This window comes from Microchirus variegatus (genome assembly GCF_963457635.1).
Source record: "Microchirus variegatus genome assembly, chromosome: 2".
In the NCBI taxonomy this organism is placed as follows: Eukaryota; Metazoa; Chordata; class Actinopteri; order Pleuronectiformes; family Soleidae; genus Microchirus; species Microchirus variegatus.
In genome coordinates this window covers 23,214,721-23,233,121 of record NC_139803.1, presented here as the reverse complement: position 1 = coordinate 23,233,121, position 18,401 = coordinate 23,214,721, and the positions used below count along the sequence as shown (strand labels likewise).

Sequence of the window (18,401 nt, the reverse complement as noted above, 5' to 3'; positions counted from 1 at the left end):
TTGAGATTAGAGCACTGCAGGAAAAGACACCAGGGAGAGAGATTAATTGGACCCGGTGAGCCGGACATGAAAAAAAATCTGCTGTTTCTGCCCGGTTCTTAAATGCAAGTTTTTGCCGTTTTATTGTCATATGATAGTTAATGACAGGTTCTGGACAGTTGAGGCTTGAAAAAGCTCTTTCTCATCTGATCATAGCGGAGAATTGTAATTTAAGTTGTCACGCTGGTGTGATGCACCAGCAGCAGGGATCCTCTGGTTGGGCTGGTTCAATGTCAGAACCCCCCCCAAGGCCTCAAAGTCCCTTGATGCACCTCTGTGAACTCTCCTCATTGAAGGTGCCAGGCTTCCTTCTGTGCATTCCTCTCTGTGCTGAATGTGCAGCCTGTGGCTTTTGAGATCAAGCCGGGACATGTAGGCACAGTGTTCCCAAAGCCTCCTTTACCGCCTCCTTATCACATGCATGCACATGCACTTGTTTTTTTTATCTTTTTTTATTTTTTGTTCCCTGTCTAATAAGTCAACAAACAAGTTTAGTGAAAGAGGACTCTCATATTACAGAGATAAAAGTGTAAGATTAGAGATTAAAGAGAAGCCCAGTGGACCAAGTTCGCTCTTGTGCAACCTGTGTGTGTATTGTAAAGCAGCTAAAAGTGGGCGTGGACTCGCGCGCACGCACATACACACATAGGGGGGACGGAAACGAGCGCAGTGAGTGTTTGTCAAAGCTGCAGCGACAGAAACTCAGAGCCGCTGCAACAACAATATGACAACAAACAAGTTGTGCGGATGATTTTGCGCCTGTTTCAAAGCAGCAGGTAAGATCAGCGCGTGACGCCTAAACTGCAGGTGTTTGTTTATTTATTTACATTTTAAAAAAAGGCCAACTTAAGTTGGCACGCGCCTGAAATTTAACTTGTGTGTGTGATGTTTGATTGAAGTGTTACCTGTCTCCTGTTTCACCTACAGTTATTGTTGTTCGTCTCATTTAAATGTCACTGTTGTTGTTTGTTTGTTTTTAAAAAGGAAAGTGAAATCAACCTGGCATTATTTGGCCTCTTGCGTTATGTTCACGGTGGTGTAACAGCGTTTTCCCGTACACTCATACACACGCGCACGCACGTGTGCGAGCCGGTGATGAAACACACACACACACAAAAAAAATCAAACTCTCACGTCAGTGACATGTACAACCCTTGTGTTGTTGAAGAAGTGTAGATAAAATAGAAATTCACAGGTGTGTGTGTGTGTGTGTGTTTTATATCAAACCAGGAAGGGGATCCACTTTGGACTTTGTTCACAGTTGGTTGGCTGTGAGGGGAACAGAAATATGAGGTAGGTGTGTGTGTGTGTGTTGGGTGCTGCTGTGCATGCATGGGCGTGCTTTCATGACTCACTCCTTGTCCAAAGCATACCTGAATCACTGAAGAGGACAGAGAGTAGTGGGTGGAACACACACACACACACTCTCACACACACGTTTGCGCAGCCATCCGTGTTTGCATTGAATTCCATTTATCTGGACCCACACCTTAATCCTGACCAGTTCATGCTTAACCTTAACCCAATGATAAGTTAAATCGCAGATATAATCTCAACCACTTCCTCAGGTTGGGTCCTTGTTTGAGGACTACTGAGGTACATGAGCTTGCACTCGGAGGGAAATCTTAGTCTAATTTCACTATGGCAGTGTATGAAGTACAGTAACATTCAAAAGTTCAATAGTTTTTCTTTATTTTCTACATTGTAGATTAATACTGAAGACATGGGATTATCTAGTAAACAAAAGTTTTAAAGAAACCAGAATCTGTTTCCCAGAGGTTCCCATTGAGACCACCTGTTGTGTCTATGCAGTGAATAGCCCTATTTGACTACACTACTACTATTCTAATCCATATTATGGCAAGAACCAGACAGAAGTAAAGAGAAATGACCATTGAATGAGAACGTGTCCAAACTTTTGACTGGTACTGTTTATGTGAGATAGAGGATGATGATGATGATAATGATGATGATGAGAGAGCAAATTATCTTATTGGGAATAAATCTGCCTCCTGTGAAAGACCTATTTTCACCACTGTGTTTGGATATTGTTCTATATTATAATATAGTGAATATGAATGCTCTGGGTTGTTCTGTTCTGTAGTATTTTGATTGGCAACTTATTCCAAGTCACTTTTTCCAGCTCAGATAGCAGGCAGTTTGCAGTGCAACTTGCATGACATACTGTATACATGTACATGTATACATGTGTTGACTTGTATCTTGAACCAGTCTTCTCATTCATCTGCATCTGGGCAAGCAAGTTCATCTCTCTCCATATGATGATCAACACACACTGTGGGCTTTGACACTTTATAGTAAGCAGTAGCCGTGGATCAAAACTCCCTTTAATAATGTCTTCTCTGTGTTTGTACTCTGTAGTTTGGTGCTTTTGTGTTGGCGTGTAGCTGCGCGAGTGGGTGTGTGGAGGCACATGAGAGGCAGAGATGCTGAGCAGGGTGGGTCAAATGCAGGAGAAGGCTTTGGCGTGTGCCTGCGCTGGCTTTTAGCCAACATGGGTCCCTGCATGTTAACACTGGAACACACAGCTGGGCCTGTCTGATGCACTTAAGAGGCCTCTTCGAATTTCAGCCCTCGATACTGTCAGGTATTGAGCAGGTATCTGTCCATGCTAAAAATACAGAATAATATAGCGCAGCAACTGAGGTGTTGTAAAGTGCATTGCTAAGCTGGTGTTCAAAACGGCTACAGGAACAATTTCTGCGAACTCTGAAAATACACGTGCACCAAAGAGGGTGCATGCATGAAAGCAGAAGTAACACCTTTGCTTGTCTCGTGTATTGTATCCAAAGGAGAAGTGGAAATGAGAAGATGTTGATAATTACGTATCTTCCTGTGAGCTTCAAGTGGCAGAGATGAAGAGATAGTGGTGGAGGAAGAAGGAGAAAGAGCAAAGGCAAACAGACTATCAAAGATTGTTTGCTATTAGCTGGGTTATGTCATGTTGTCAGTAAGCCTTTAATTTAAAAAGGTGACGTCGGCTGGCCTTTGACCTCTAGGTTAATTTCTTACCAAAACCTAACTGACTATTGCTGTTTCCTGCTGTCCCCGTCAAGTGTGTGTACAAAATATGCATCTTAATTTTCAGGCTGAATTACAAGGAGGTATTATGTGAAATAAGCTTGTTTATCTTATTATAACGCCATTTTCTGCTATAAAGAGCAGAGAGAGCACATGCATGTTTATCATCAGGGAAATCACTTTACTGTACATGCGCCTGTTTTTGGATATGTCTGCATTTTTATTGACACATTCATGAACATACCAAAAAAATCACACTATTATATCTTTTTTATATATATATATATATACATATACATATACATATATGTATATGTATATGTATATGTATATGTATATGTATATGTATATGTATATGTATATATATATATATATATATATATATATATACATATATATATATATATATATATAAACCACTATCCACCCACTCAGATCGACTTCTAAAGTAAATGGGTTTGTTCTCGGCCCCTACCTCAACCTTCAAACCGAGTTTCAAATTATTAGCTCAGTATTTTATATTATTTTTTACTGCAGTCCAGTTAACAGAGACGGAGCACACTGAAAACTTTGCCACATTGTTTGAGGTAAATATCAACAGCTGTCTTACGTCAGTGCCGATGTTTGCTGATAGTTAGCTTAGCTTCGTTTAGCATAAACACAGTGAACAGTTCGGTAAACTGTTACCCTTGCTTCATGAATGACTTCAGGTATAATAATCATAATACTACAATTGTAACTCTATAGTTGTATATTAATATTGCATGTTTTTAAACTACAAGGGCTATGCTAGCCATGTCCTTCCCTGTCTTCCCTGAATTGTCTATAGGCTAAGCTGCAGCTAGCACATACAGTAATTGGCTTAGCTTTGCATGAACACAACAAACTGCTACCCAAGCTTAATTTCTAATGATAATGCTTATACATTTCTGTGTCTTTTTTATTTTCCAAATGTTTGATTCACAAGGGCTGGGTGAGCTATATCCTTTCTTGTCTTTATGCAAAGCGAAATTAATTGACTCAAATCAGTGGATATTCATAATCATCTCAATAAAAAATACATTGTTTATGTAGATTAAGAAAGAGAAACTATTTATTTATTGACGGAAAACACAAACTTTATCTGTTGCAATATATTGTATGCTGTCAATTGCCTGGTCCGAGTTTCATATTTACCAGACAGACATGAATCTACCTCTGAGTAAGAAAACAATTTCAGTTAATGAAGGATAATAGCTCCACTGCTAGAGATGATTAATGCCATCACTGTTCGATCTTAAGCTGAAAATGATCCCCAACATTTTCAAGTGCAAAACTTTATTTTATGACAAAATCGATATCCACTTTAGACAATTTGGCCTTGTAGAAAAAATACATGTCACCAGAGCGTTGCTGATATTTGAAATTATTCCTGTTAGACATAATGGAGTTTCAAAGGTTAATAATCTTGTCTATGGTACAAGAGTGGAGTCATGAACTTGGATCTCAAGTGAAAGATTAAATTCTGTTTGAGAGTGCATGCAGCATCCTAAGATTGGACCATTCGTCTTCAACCGTCACTTATTTTTTTTTATGTCTTTGTGTTTTGGGTTTAAGGTTGCACCACTAAGATTTCTAAAGGTTGTCCAGATGCAGCAGATGTGGAATCAGAACACCATGTTGGAGCCTCCAGAACCAGGCCAGGAGATAGTAGAGTGGCTGTATACCCTTCATTTGTCCCAGTATGTCACCTGTTTCCAGCAGGGAGGGTACCAAGCTCTGGAAGACTGTAAGGATCTCACAGATGAGCACCTCCAGGAACTTGGAGTCCTCCCCACAGGCCATCGAAGGCGCATTCTCCGCAGTCTGGAAGCTCTAGGGGTGAAGCTCCAGAGCGGTGAGGAGGATGATGAAGAAGAGTTAGGGGTACAGAATGGGAGGCGTCGGAGGAAGCCAGTACCGCACCCGAGGCATATCTTCCTAAAGGACAAAAAGAGGGGAGCTTCATATCAGCACCCTCACTCAAAGGAGAGGAACTACAATGATATGGAGGGGAGTCAAACTTTGCCTCCAGGAGCAGGACTGGGAACAATGAACGAGGACAGATACTTCCGCCCACCTCAACCTGCCCCACGTAATCCCCAGAACATCCAAACATCCGTGTCCCAACATACCTACATCCCTCCATCTGTGTCGTCAAGCAGCAGCAGCACTGAGTCCCTTTCTATTTCAGAGATGCCTTCAGACTGGGAGATTTCCTCAGAGGACCAGTTACTGTCAAGCACAGACTCTGCGGCCCCTTCAGCTGAAAACCCCCAGCCATCAGGGACTGAAGACCAGGATGGATTACTCTGTGAAATGGTTGAAAACTCCATCTATGGGACACAGGCCAGTTTTAAGGCTTCTACAGGTCCACGGCTTTCTCGCTCCTACAGGCTGAGACACCGGCCTGTTCCTGAGATCCCGATTCGGACCATACTACCATTGCAGGAAAGGTAAAGATGTTCCCTTTTTTCTTTTTCATATCTGTCATGTGAAATTTTTGATTTTGAAGCCAAATAGCAATATGTTAGCAATAACACTGCAGCATGCAATTGGTCATCTGTCAAATGTAGAGGCAAAACACGACACGTGTGCCTTTAGCAGTCTTTTCACAGCCATTTTGAGTGTGATAGCATTCTTTCCCTAAAACATTTTGGAATGAGAGACGACTCCAGTGGCGGCAGTGGTGATACTTTTGTGACTGAAAGGTTGTTCGATGTTGAGGACTTTCCTCCCCTCGAGTCAATCTATACAACTTGCTCAATCTGCTCTCTACTCTCCTCAATGCCATCCATTCATTATGCTCTCTACTGTCCATGACTTTGATTGAGTGGGAGCCGGGGTTTTGTATTACGGATGGGCGGGGGGTTGGCCAGAAGAGGACAGTCGGTGACAAAAGAGCATAGATATGAGGGGGGAAAAAAAGGCTCTCATGCTGGCTCATGACATAACTTCGACTGCAATAGTCGATGTTTGGCGAGAGACAGAGTAGATATGTATTTTTAACACAAAACGCCTAATTCAAATTATTTACTCTGCCAAGATCTGGACCTGGATCAATAAACAACATCACTAGATACCCATATACCTTGGTATTTACCTTAAATTAATTAGGGGTTTAGTTGACCTTTAAAATGCAATTTTTTCAACTTATCTTCTATATTATTCAGAAATTTGAGCCTCCATTAATGTTGCCTTCTTTTTCCAATTTTGAAATGAGTGTCCTACCAGGTTCTTACACTGCCCTATTGCTCCTGACGCCATTTTTTTTTTGTAAGAAATAGAAATAAAGATTGTGTAATTCCTACAATTTGATACAAAGCTATCATTATGACACATGTCCTCACACACAGGTTTACACAGCTGTTCTTCTTGGGACACTGCATTGTCTTCCATTCATTTGGGCAGTTGAAACTAAGTGTTATCCCTAAACTTAACCATAACCAGTTAATGCCTTAACCCTAACTTTGACCGAACCACAATTCACATCTTGGCGCTAAGATTAACCAGATCTTCAGAAATGAGGTTCTGATCCATTAGGACCAGGTTTTGACGACCACTGGTCCTGACAAGGTTGGTGTTTATGCCGGAACAGGGCCTAAAGAGGTCACACGTACACTCTCTTTCTCTCTCATACACACTCATGATAATCACGCCTTTCAGCAACAGTAGCAAGGCATGTGTCGCTGTGTAGTATCGTTATTTTTAAAGCCGCAATGGTTCCACACAACCGATGTACTGTTCATTTTTGAACTGATCTGGAGCCTCTTCCCTCCTTCAGCTGACTGCTCTGCTCTTGCTTTCAAGTCACGTGGCTGTAACCGCAGCATTTGTGGTCAGAAAATTGTGTTTTGCAACAATATTATCACAAATGCAATTAATCATTCAGCCCTAACTTGCAGGCTGACATAACACGAATGACTTCGAAAGCATGACTTTCTCGCTCTGTTTTCGATTTACACTGATGGAGATCCCCGAACCTCATATGCAGTTCTCCATTCTGAGATGCCTCTCGCATTATGCACTGTTTTATGAAAGTGTGAAACTAACTTTTCACACAGCTGGAGTTCCACATCTCTATTCTAACAGGCTGAACACCTACATGATGCCCCGTCCACATGCTGATGGTTCTAAACTGTTGGTTTCTCTTTCTCAGGTGCACACCACCAGCACAAACAACCAGCCCTGAACACCAAACTGCCTCCGAAGGTCACACTGGTGCAAACGCCATACAAGGTACACGCAGTCTTTCACCTGCATCTGCATCTTCACGTCTGCCATGCATATTTCATTTGTCTGTGGAGTCTGTGGTGCTGTTGTTTGCCCGGATGAAAGAAGGGAGAAGAGATGAGGGTTGTACCTGGGTTTGGGGAGTTGAATGGCAGAGTTGTGTGGAACAATGTTCCCCCTGTTTCAAGTGCTCTTCACACAGGGAACAAGCTCTCTCACATCTTGTCCCTGAGCAGGACCTGAGTGTGTACTCCTGTTGTATAGCTCTCCAAAGTTTTTTTTTTTTTTTTTTTTTTGAAGTTATTAGACTTTGCCAACAACACACAGGCTGCAGTTCAACCAGCACAAATGTCTGAATTATTTTGACACTCCCTCAGCTCAATTTCCTGGGCTTAGTAGACACTTATGTCTCATTTGATTTTGCACTACTTGTTGCACTCTGTACGTGAGCTGCTTTCTGCACCAAGGTCGATTTGTTCTCCATGTGTTGCCTTTCAATGATGACAATTTGAAAGAATGTGTGGTACATCTTTATGTGAATATATCCCTGTTTTAGGGAAAGTGTTTGACCCCCATTGAGACATCACCTGCAGCTTTGTATTCGAGTTATCATGCAGTGTCGAAAAATGCTTGAAAATGCGTGGAAGGAGACAAAGGTGTTCTTAACCAGAGCCTTTGTGAAGTTGCTTTTCTGTCCTTGCGTTGTTACGCTGCTGCTGCTGAGATGACTGAAGTTGCTGAAGCCTTAGTGAATGACCAAATTAGACTATGAACACACAAAAAAAATCTAAATGAAGGCCAGAAGATCCAAAGACGTTTATACAGTCCATAATATAAGTTTTCATCTCGCTGTGACGTGGATGTGCATCGCAACAGCGCCGTTCTCATTTGTGCAGACGTGCGTTTCCATTACAAAGAACGTATTATTGCATGGAGAATACGCCGCATTTGAAAGGCTCCTTTAACTCCCTTCATGCTTTCCCGTTACGGCTTCCTCTTCCTCCTCTGTTACGTGTACCTTCACTGCGGCAGTCTCTTGGCAGGCCTTGTTTTGCCAACTTTTTTCTCTGTACGTAACAAGGCGAGGAGTTGAGACCAGAAGAAAAAGTCAAGACAGTGAAGTGGTTTGGGAGGAAGGAAGAGGAAGATGGATGGGAAAGAGAGCTGGTGGAAGAGAGGGAGGCAAAGCAGTCCCAGAGCAGGGAAACGGGGAGCTTGACTAGAATCTCGAATCTTCTTTTGCAAGCAAGGTCTAGCAAGACGTTATTTCACTTTTCATTTTACCCAAGTGCATTTGAAGAGTGTATTCTGAGATGAGATCCAGAAGTTGTAATGTAACAGTGTAATCTCACAGAGTGCTTGCTGTATTCCATTAAAAACTTGCTACCGGAGGCTGGCAGAATTTTAATTAACACCATCACATGTTCTCGTGAATAAGTTTCACTTTCTTCCCTCTGTTGCTTCTCCAGCTCAGCAAACTGGGAAGATATTCAGTCATTAGTATGTTTGGAAGACATCACCTAGCACTCATCTTTTTCTGATTAGCTTGTTTCATGAAAAAAAAACAACAACAAACAAAGGCAACATCAAAACCTTCAGATTAATTATGACATGATAGCAGCTCTGTGAGGCTCTGCTAATGCACGGTGTTGTTTTGAGTGAAATGCTTGCCTCAGCATGCCAACACCCTGACGAGCACAATGCTATACACAGATATTTGTTTACTCTGAATATTATTTGGCTTATTAGCATGCATAATTTTGCTAATTGGGACAAACCAGAAAGCAGATTTGGGGATGAGTATTTGTATGCAGCCATGCTAGATTTTTTGGGGAAAAAAATCTATAAATTGCAGGGGCTATATTATGTGCAATGGTGCATCCAGTATATTTAAATGTACTGTTTTGGCCTGTTGTGCCACCCACCCAATAACTCGGCACCCACAGCGAGCTGCAGCTATTTGTCAAAAAACGCTGAAAGTTACCAAACACAAAAAGCCTCACAATACTTGTCACAAACAATTTTCAACCACAGGAGAAGTAAAAGTCTGCAGTGGAGATGTGTTAAAATAGACGACTGAATGCAGAGTTTGTTGAAGACGGAACTAACACTCTCTCTCTCTCTCTCTCTCTCTCTCTCTCTCTCTCTCTCTCTCTCTCTCTCTCTCTCTCTCTCTCTCTCTCTCTCTCTCTCTCTCTCTCTCTCACACGTTGTCAATGGATATTTAACTTTATAATGTTTTTACAGTTTGTGTTTGTCACCTTGTCTCCTCCTCCATGTGAAATGTGCTGCTACTTGGAGTCGACACATTTTCAGTAAAATTAATAGTGCTGGGCGCCTTAACGGCGTCAACTTTAACACGTGGCGCGTTTCCATGACGACTGAACGGAAAAAGACGTGTGTGACGTCATGTTAACGCGACTCCACACATACGCAGTACACAGGTACGTTTAATAAACAGACATGCTAACCGACGCTAAAGGAGCTAATGCAGTTAACGGAGCTAACTGACAAACGTGCCTGGACTCCAGTGTCGCGGCATGTAAAACATGACGTCACGCGCGCCTTTTTCCGGTCAGGCGTCATGGAAAAGCGTTGTGCGTTAATGTGCGTTAACCTAGTGCCCAGCACAAAAAATTAAGTAAATAACATTTGTGTTTATATAAATACATCTGATGGTGGGACATTTAAGTATGTGTACATCCATTAACACAGTGTAATGCTGTGTAAAAGTACTAAAGGCCGACTATTGACCATTGCCAATAATTGATGGTGACTTTTTGGCCCATATATTTAGCTGATTTAGCTGAACAACACTCTACAATTTAGATACACATTTCCTATAAAAGCTTGAGTCTAAACTAAATATAGAAAAAAAACTTTAAATGAAAATGAAAGTTTAGTGACTTTGACATGTGTCAAGAACAAAACAAATGTATTACTGGCCAACGACAGATTATAATTGGCCAATGCCAATCATGGCATCTATTAGCTTGATTAACTGTTACGGTTGATTACCTCTGTTTAACACTTAAAAAGTACAGTTGAGTGTTTGTGAAACCTTGGCAACCTAACTCAATTTGGATTGAGGACCCTGTTTCAAATGCTAAGGGTTGCTGTTGTATTTACAGTATGTTACATTTAGCACCTTTAAATGTGCGAACAACCTTTTCGGGGGTTTCAGTTGTATCACATCTTCGTAGAGGATGAATAAAAATGTTTCATTAGAGGATTAAAAAGCGACCTACCTCCATATTACAACCATCATCTCTTATGCACATAAGAACCCTGACTATTCATAGGTCTATTTGGTGAATCAGTGTCTGAAATGACAGCACTAGCAGCGGTTTTTGTGTCCGCCGTGCTTTACGCAGATAAGTGATACTATCAAAATGATTCAAAAACAGGAAGGTGTCAGAAACAAATCTGTCACCTTGATCTCTCCTCAATCAATCTCCTCACTAACTTCAAGCCGGCGGCTGCATCTAGGTCGCTTCTCAGATTGCGACTAGCGAGCGAGTCAGAGTGGGGAGCAGAAAATAAAAAAAAACTGGCACCACAGTCGACTGAGGGAGAAACAAAAGGCGGGACGCAAAGACGGAACCGGTGAGGGAAGGATAGAGGGAATCAGACAGGAATTGAGTGCAGCCTGGTCCACTGGCCTTGGGAGAGAATCACGAGTGGCCTGAAGGTCGGCTAATAGATGATGATCGATGGTTGCCATCTGCCCACTGAGCCTGTCCATAGAGAGGGCCGCTGTGTTTCTGCGGATTTTATCATCAAATAAACAGACCCCTTCATAAAGTGTACCAAGCTCAGGACATGGCCTTTGTGACACTCTGTAATGGCCTGTATTGTTTTGGTAGTAGGTGTCTGTAAAGCTTTAAAAAGTAGTCCATTCACGTCTGTAAGGGCATAAATCTGAGACTCCGCTTATTTGAACATCCATCCTTCTATGCCCGCGTTTCTCTCAAGGCAACGTTATGTGTCTGAGAGTGTTTCGATCTTTGTACACCAAAGTCTTTGTGCCTGTCTGTTCCTCCACTGGTGTGTGTCTCTGCGTGTGTGTGTGTGTCTAGCCCTGTGGTGTTGTCTTCTGACCCTCTCAGTCCTCAGGAGAAGGTGGTGTCATTTTTCACAGAGACAGGAAGCATCCTACGCAGGGTGGCCTCGGGTCTCCAGACTAATAGCGTCTGGCCGCAGTCTTTCTTTGCCCCTTCCATGTCTTCCACTGATCATGCACACTGCAGGAGCCAATACAGAAATGGCCGTGGCAGATACTGGCAGAGAGAAGGATCATACTTTACTTTTGGCGAGGAAAGGTGTTGAGGCAGAGAAATGTGCATTTTAAAACAAAATTTTAATGCTTGCATGGATCAGTGGTTGGCAATTTTTTTTGGATCAGTGATTTTAGTTTAATCAAAGGGCACAATTATATCGAACAAGTGATTTAAAATCCTACTGGCACAAAGCTGTTAAAATCCCTACCTTCCTAGGCGTTTACACTGTGTTCTGCACGTTTCACTACATGACAAAACCACTGTTGTGTTGTGTCCCTGTGTCCCTTTTAGCTTCACCACAAAAGACCTTGATGCCTATTGCTCCCTACGGAGAAACGTTCCTGTACAACAACCCTGAAAGAGCGCCGGTAAGAGACTATATATTCCCACTAGTGGATGGTGAATAGCAGCTTACCAAAGAGGAAAAGACACTGCTGAGATCTTCAGCCACAGATCACACACCAGACTTCCCTCTCTGTGTTAATATTGTCACCATGATCACATTAAAAGAGTGGAAAAAATGTTCTTGCTTAAAGTTTGCCCCTTGGGGTTAATAGAAATGTCACCCTAACCACTAAAGTTAACATAGCTTAGTGCAGCAGCGTGATAACAGAGTCTGACTGAAAGACGGATTCATCTGATGCTAATCTCCTCTGTGCTCTGTAGGACCAAGGAGCCAAGGAAGGGTTACAACTTGGTTTCAAAGACAAGATAAAGCAGAAGAAACAGAGGTATGGTGTTCTGATGTAATACTGCTGTTGAGGTTTATAAATAGAAATTCAAATATTGAGAACCCGAAATGTCTCCACTACTTTTCTTTCTTGCTTCATGTTGAAAGTGCACATGCATCTACAGCAAGTAGAACATCAGAAGTTGCAAGTTACTGGACCTTTATATGCATAAACGCATCTGCTTAAAGGTGCATTATGTAATAAATCTAAAGCAACTGGCCATAAAATCCTCCTAATATGTCACAGAGACTCAGCAATAATGTTCATATAACAAACTGAACTCACCAACAACAACAGTACAGCCAAAATATTTGCATTTTTGCCACATTCTTACATATGGCACCATTAAAGTTGTTTAGCTCAACTTCTACTTCATGCTGCATGAACCAAGTGCAGCAAAAGTCAATTACGGCGGAGTATGTGCTAATTTGTTTGAGCGTTAGCACCTTAGCGTCTCTTAGTTGACACCTCCATCGCATAGGTGTGAAAGCAGCATTGGAGCTCCTTCATCTGACTTTATTTCATCAGCCAACACACGTTAATTTTTGTTATTTTTTATAATATTGGTCGGTATTCACACTCAAAATGTGTGATCATATCTTATGAAGAAGGCGTGTTGCACAGCACAACAGAGCTCTGTCTGCATGTGCAATCTTTACGGTAAGAGTAGTAGCGGTTTGACAGGAATCATTATACATATCCTGTCCCAGGAGTGCCGTACTAGTTCTTGCTAAGAAATAGTTTGGTCGTTTTAAAAGTCTGGAGGGAACGTCAATACCGCAGTCATGTTTTAATGCGGTTTATGGAGCTAGGCAATGATTAGCATAGCATACAGAGGGGTGGAATGCAGAAGCAGCTTGCTTAAAATTCAAAACTAAAGCGAAGTAAAATCTCTAAAGCATAATTATTAACATGAAGCTGTTTTGATCTGGACACTGACGTCTTGTTTATAAGAAGAGGTGATATGTGTTGGCTTAGAGAAGGAGCCTCCCAGCTGCTCTCTATGGTATTAAGATATTCAGCTACCTTGTGGCAGGAATAGGAAACTTGTTTACTGCAAAATGTGGAACTGTTTTTTTTTAGGCTCAGACTTTCTGGTGTTTGTACTTCAATTCTGCTGTTTTTGTTACACAGCAGAATTATGCAAGTTTTTAAATCTGCTTTTTGGAGCATTGGTACCATGTTTTGGTGTTTTGGTATATCTATATATATCTGATTATTTTATTTCTCAGTGCAGTAACAAAGAAGTGAGCTTTAAGGCCTGTGATTACACTCAACCATAGCTAGTAATAATGCTGTTGGAAACCTAAACGAAATCCCTGTCACCAAACGCATTATGTTGTCTCATCCAGAAAAAAGCAGAAGGCGCTAAAGGAAAATGATTCTCCATCGGCTCCAGTCATCCTGAAAGCCTGCGAAGATGAGTATTCAACAGTGGATGAGTGCACCAGCATTTTGCCACAAGCCACTCTGGACCAAGGTTTTGCCGTGGCCGCTGAAAATCCAGCTATCGGTGCGACTGCCTCTTGCCCCAAAGATGGATCCTTGATGATGGTGGAGTGTGACCTCTATTCGGAGCCTGCAGACGCTCTGGGGGGTGTCAGCATGAACGCCTTGCCTGACATCTCTCCTTATGCATGCTTTTATGGAGCCCCCGAACACCAGGTGCTCAAAGTGGGCTGGCTGGACAAACTGTCGCCTCAAGGGTAAGTTAAAGTGCAGCTTAGATGGAGCTTCAGCTCCGATTATAGACATTCCTTCGTTATCTGATGTAATGATGCGCAGATCTGCATGAAATCCTTATGATTGCCAGCTTTACTGTGGCTCCTGACTGCACAGGTGTTAGTAGCCATAAATAAATATTGCCTGTTAAGAGCCGTGCATGTTTCCTATTATTTTTATTGTTCAACTTTTCACCTCGGCTGTCGTAAAAATATGCCGCGCGGCTTCTCGTCTCTGTCTGTGCGGACCTTTTTCTCTGTGTCTCACGTCGTTTTCTATCTGTGATGATTATTTAAATAGAATTAGATACAGTCGCCTGGAGGAGATCTTTTCATAATGCAGAGCGCTATTGAAAGAGCAGGCAAAGAAAATTGGAGGTACATTTGTATCAATTAGATGCACTTAAATTTTCTACCCACAGTCTCTTGGTGCTGCATGCCCCTCAATGCCAGAGCCATCTATCATTGACCTCTCTTTTTAATCCTCCTTCCCCGCCTGATTTGCGTAGGTTTAGCAAAGTGCGTTGACGCCGTTGAATATTCAACACTGAAAATAACTATTTGTTTTGATTATGTTCATTGGCAGCTGTTGATACAACTCTTGACATGATTGAATCAGTGTCTGTACCAGTTTAGAGCAGAGTTAGTCACTGGCTGTACTGTGTTGATGTTTTTGGAGATAATCTTTTTACACCACAGTGGCTTAGTGTCCTCGGTTGATTGACAGGCTGACGAGACAAATGGGTTCATTTCTGGAGTCGATGAAACACATTTTTGTCTCAACTTTTCCCCGCAGAAACTGTGTCTTCCAAAGGAGGTGGGTGCGCTTCGATGGCGAGAGTCTGGCCTACTACAACAGCGACAAGGTAGGTGTGAGAAAAACACATGCGAATGTGCGAGCCAGCGATGGAAATAACCTCAAACCATTTGCATGCACAGCCTCACACACTGGCATCCACCACATGCACGCTCAGTGAAGTCAATTCCATCCCCTCCCATTATAGAAATCTATAGAACAGGCAGCTGAGCCAAGTCCCTAAGTGTTCTTGTTTCTCGTCGTCCTCCTTCTCATTGTCATCATTATCGTGATTAGCTTGGCAGGCAAAAAAAAAAAAAAAAAACGGAAGCAAGGACAGAGCGCCGTGTTGTTCAACGCACTCTTTGTACCCGCTCAGCCATACAATAAGTACATCGGTGTTGGCACCTGACCAGTTCTCAGAGACAGGCAGAAGGTGTAAGAAAAAAAAGGAAAGGGACAAGACTTTGCTCTTCATTCGCCTCGCTCAGCATTTCTTCCTCCCCGCAAATTCTCTTCACTTCGTGCTCCTTCTGTCTGAGAGTCGAGCTTGAAATTTCCCCGAATGTCTCCCGTCTTATCTTCAGAGGGAAGAGGAGTCTGGAGGGAGAAAGAGAAGGCATAGTGTGAGAGCACACGGGGGTTGGAAAAAGCAGAAGGAGGCTCTCAGCAAGATGGCAGTTCAGACTGTGCAGCCCAGACACGACTGCTTTTTCTTTCTTTTTTTCCCCATTACACCTAGAAATACACCAGTATTTACAAACTGGATTAGAATGAAGATCACATTCTTGAGCAAGTAGGCCAATAAAAACAAATCTACTATTTGAATTCTCACTGAAAAAAGTGTATCAGAATCAGCTTTTTACTGGAAAAGCTACATAAATAGTACATTTACAACAAAAAACAAACTACCATACACACAAAAACTGAAATGATTGATTATATTGTTCATACTCGTAGCTGCGCAAGGTTGAAAACTAGAGCGGCTGACAGGTGACTGCAGATTTGTTAGTTACTTCACCATCCTACGATGTTAGAACCAGAAATGCTTCTACATGCCTCTTTTTCTGGTGCTTTGGTGTCTCGATGGGAAGTGGGGACTTTTTTTTTTTTTTGCTTGGGTCCTCGGTTTTCATAGCAAAACAACATAACATCACTGTCCTATTATTCTTATGGGCCAAAAGGACATTCAAAGGGGATCCTGGGTCAATTTACACTCTTCAGACTGTATGTTGCACTTCCAGGCTGCACAGTTTTTAATTTCTTAAAGGTCCCAAATTATGCAAAATCAACTTTTTAATCATTTAAATCCTTATATGTGGGACTCTGGAGGCCCTACCAGTTGCCAAAGTGTGAAAAAATATGTTTTTGTGGTCCTCCTCAGTCTAAGTACAGGAGATAAAACAACGATGTTGACTTCCGCACTCATTGGGACGTCAGAATGCGCTAAATTCCTGGAATTGTTGTCTCACGGAGCTCCGTTTGTCCGTTAAAAAAACGTGAGAGTGCTGGCGAAGGCAACGGTACTCGAAAAACTGAATGTCCGCAAAAAGTTCTATTCTTGGCTCCACAGTGCAGCACAGAGTCCTACACAAACTTCCAGCCTCATAAATCCAGGATTTATCTGTCCAGTGGATACATGTTATATACGACGGCAATGTGCCTGCTAGAGCCAGCAAATGATAACTGTTCCAAATGCTAACTGCTGTTAGCTCCCAGTAGCCTCTGTGGCTGATGTCATTTCCTGTCCCTTAAGTTTTGTTTTACTTTTTTTTAAGGTGGACCTAAAGAGATACTACTAAACAGAGCGTTCTGAACAGAGCTGTTTTGGCAGGGTGATTGAACTGTTGTGGTGCTTCATCCTTATTGTATTTTGACCAAAGCATTTCACAGACATGTTCATTAGGACACCAGGGAACTAGTTTAACTTGGAGAAATAGGATATAATATGGGACCTTTAAAGTTTGAATTTGAACCCTTAACCCCCCAAAAATCTGATTTGTGGATAAAAAGTGAAAACTTAAATCCGTAGCAACTACAACTTGTTTGACGTAAAGTGTCATGAACACACAACACTGCTGTGTGTTTGTGTGTGAGTGGCGACCTGTGTGTCCCCTCTCAGGGCCACAGCTTGTTGTCGCTGCAGCAGCAGCAGCAGCGCGCAACATCACAATCAATGACGTGGGACCTGTCTAATGCCTGCTCGTTAATCACTTACTAATTATAGCTCTCCATGCTCTCTCGCTCTGTCTTTCTCTCTCTCCCTTTCCCCTCACTTTCTCTGTCCATTGCATTTGTCGCTTTATTTATCAGGACACGCTCAGTTGCCAGCGGAGCACAAATCGGCGGGGGAGGCCACCGAGTCAGCACTTTGTTGTCGTCGGTGTCACTGTTTGCGTAGGCATGACACTTTTTTTTTTTTGGGGGGAAAGATGAAAGTTTGCCTTTTGTGTGTGTTTGTGTTTGTGAGGGAACAGGGGTTGTTGTTTAGACAACTTTTTAAAGTCATCCTGCCAATGTGACTCCTCTCCAAGAAAGCACGGGGGCTACATCATGTTTCGGGTGAGCGGAGAGGTCGAGTACAATCTCTCTGTCATCTGTGTTTTATGTGTCCATCTGACACCCCGTAACCCCCCTCGTGTGCCGGCCTGTGCCACCTCCACAGGGTGAGTGCACGAGTAGAGGAAGATTGCAGGAAAATCTGTCAGCACTGTCTGCTTTACGTTGGAAATTGAAATATGAATTGGGGGCTTGCTTTTGTGTGTGTGTGTGGTCGCAAATATTGCTGTGCCACAAGGCCTTTTTTGTGTTGACACAGCAACACAACCAAAATCTTCTCAACTGATTTCGGAAGAGTTTTACTGACCTCGACATGATTCCAGTGGAGAGTTCTGGAACTGTAATAAATGAATGCATTAATCAGCAGATACTCAGCGTGCACATGTGAATATGCTGTTGCACTTAAAATGACTCAAACTAGCTTTGCGGTTATCTGTTTTTACCTACCCTTCTCGATGACAATAGCTAGGGTTTCATTACAAGATATGCATAACCCTAACTTAGGAGAAATAGGATATAATATGCATCATCATTTTTAAATATTCTATAAAAGAAAATTGACTTTTTATGTCCACTGCTGTTAATATTGGGACTTAAAAGGTCCTGGTCACCACTAAAGTGACCTGGACTTGATGCAAATAGAAAATGTCAGTTGCGTTTTGTTGCTGCTTCAAAATTATTGTTACATTTGCTTCTTGTGCTAAGTTGAAGAATGCTGAGATTTTCTCATGAGTCCACCTAAACCTCCTCTTATCTGCCGGGTCCCCCGTTTTTCGCCATTCTGCAGTTTTGCCAGTGTGGTGAAATGCAGAAGCTGGACAGTTTGATTTCTTAAGTCCTTCATTGCTGAATCTGTTTCCACTGCATTTATCCGTACTTACTTTTTAATAGAAATGCTAACTTTTCCACCTTCCACAAGCCTAAAACTTTTTAATGCGGTATTTGTAGATTTTTGGATCTCCTATAAAGTGAATAAAAAAAA

General features: G+C 42.1%; 1 protein-coding gene across 1 annotated transcript in view; it reads left to right on the top strand.

Moving 5' to 3' along the window:
• Window positions 1-4,737: 4,737 nt before the first annotated feature.
• The window catches only part of arap2 (ArfGAP with RhoGAP domain, ankyrin repeat and PH domain 2), a gene marked incomplete at both ends in the record, with an annotated part of 129,342 nt that continues 115,678 nt past the window's right edge, over window positions 4,738-18,401 (top strand). Inside the window, 6 exons of the mRNA XM_083905708.1 lie at window positions 4,738-5,555; window positions 7,259-7,338; window positions 11,904-11,980; window positions 12,279-12,343; window positions 13,696-14,049; window positions 14,861-14,930. Coding sequence (XP_083761834.1) covers window positions 4,738-5,555; window positions 7,259-7,338; window positions 11,904-11,980; window positions 12,279-12,343; window positions 13,696-14,049; window positions 14,861-14,930 — 1,464 coding nt within the window. The remainder of the gene's footprint in view (window positions 5,556-7,258; window positions 7,339-11,903; window positions 11,981-12,278; window positions 12,344-13,695; window positions 14,050-14,860; window positions 14,931-18,401) is intronic.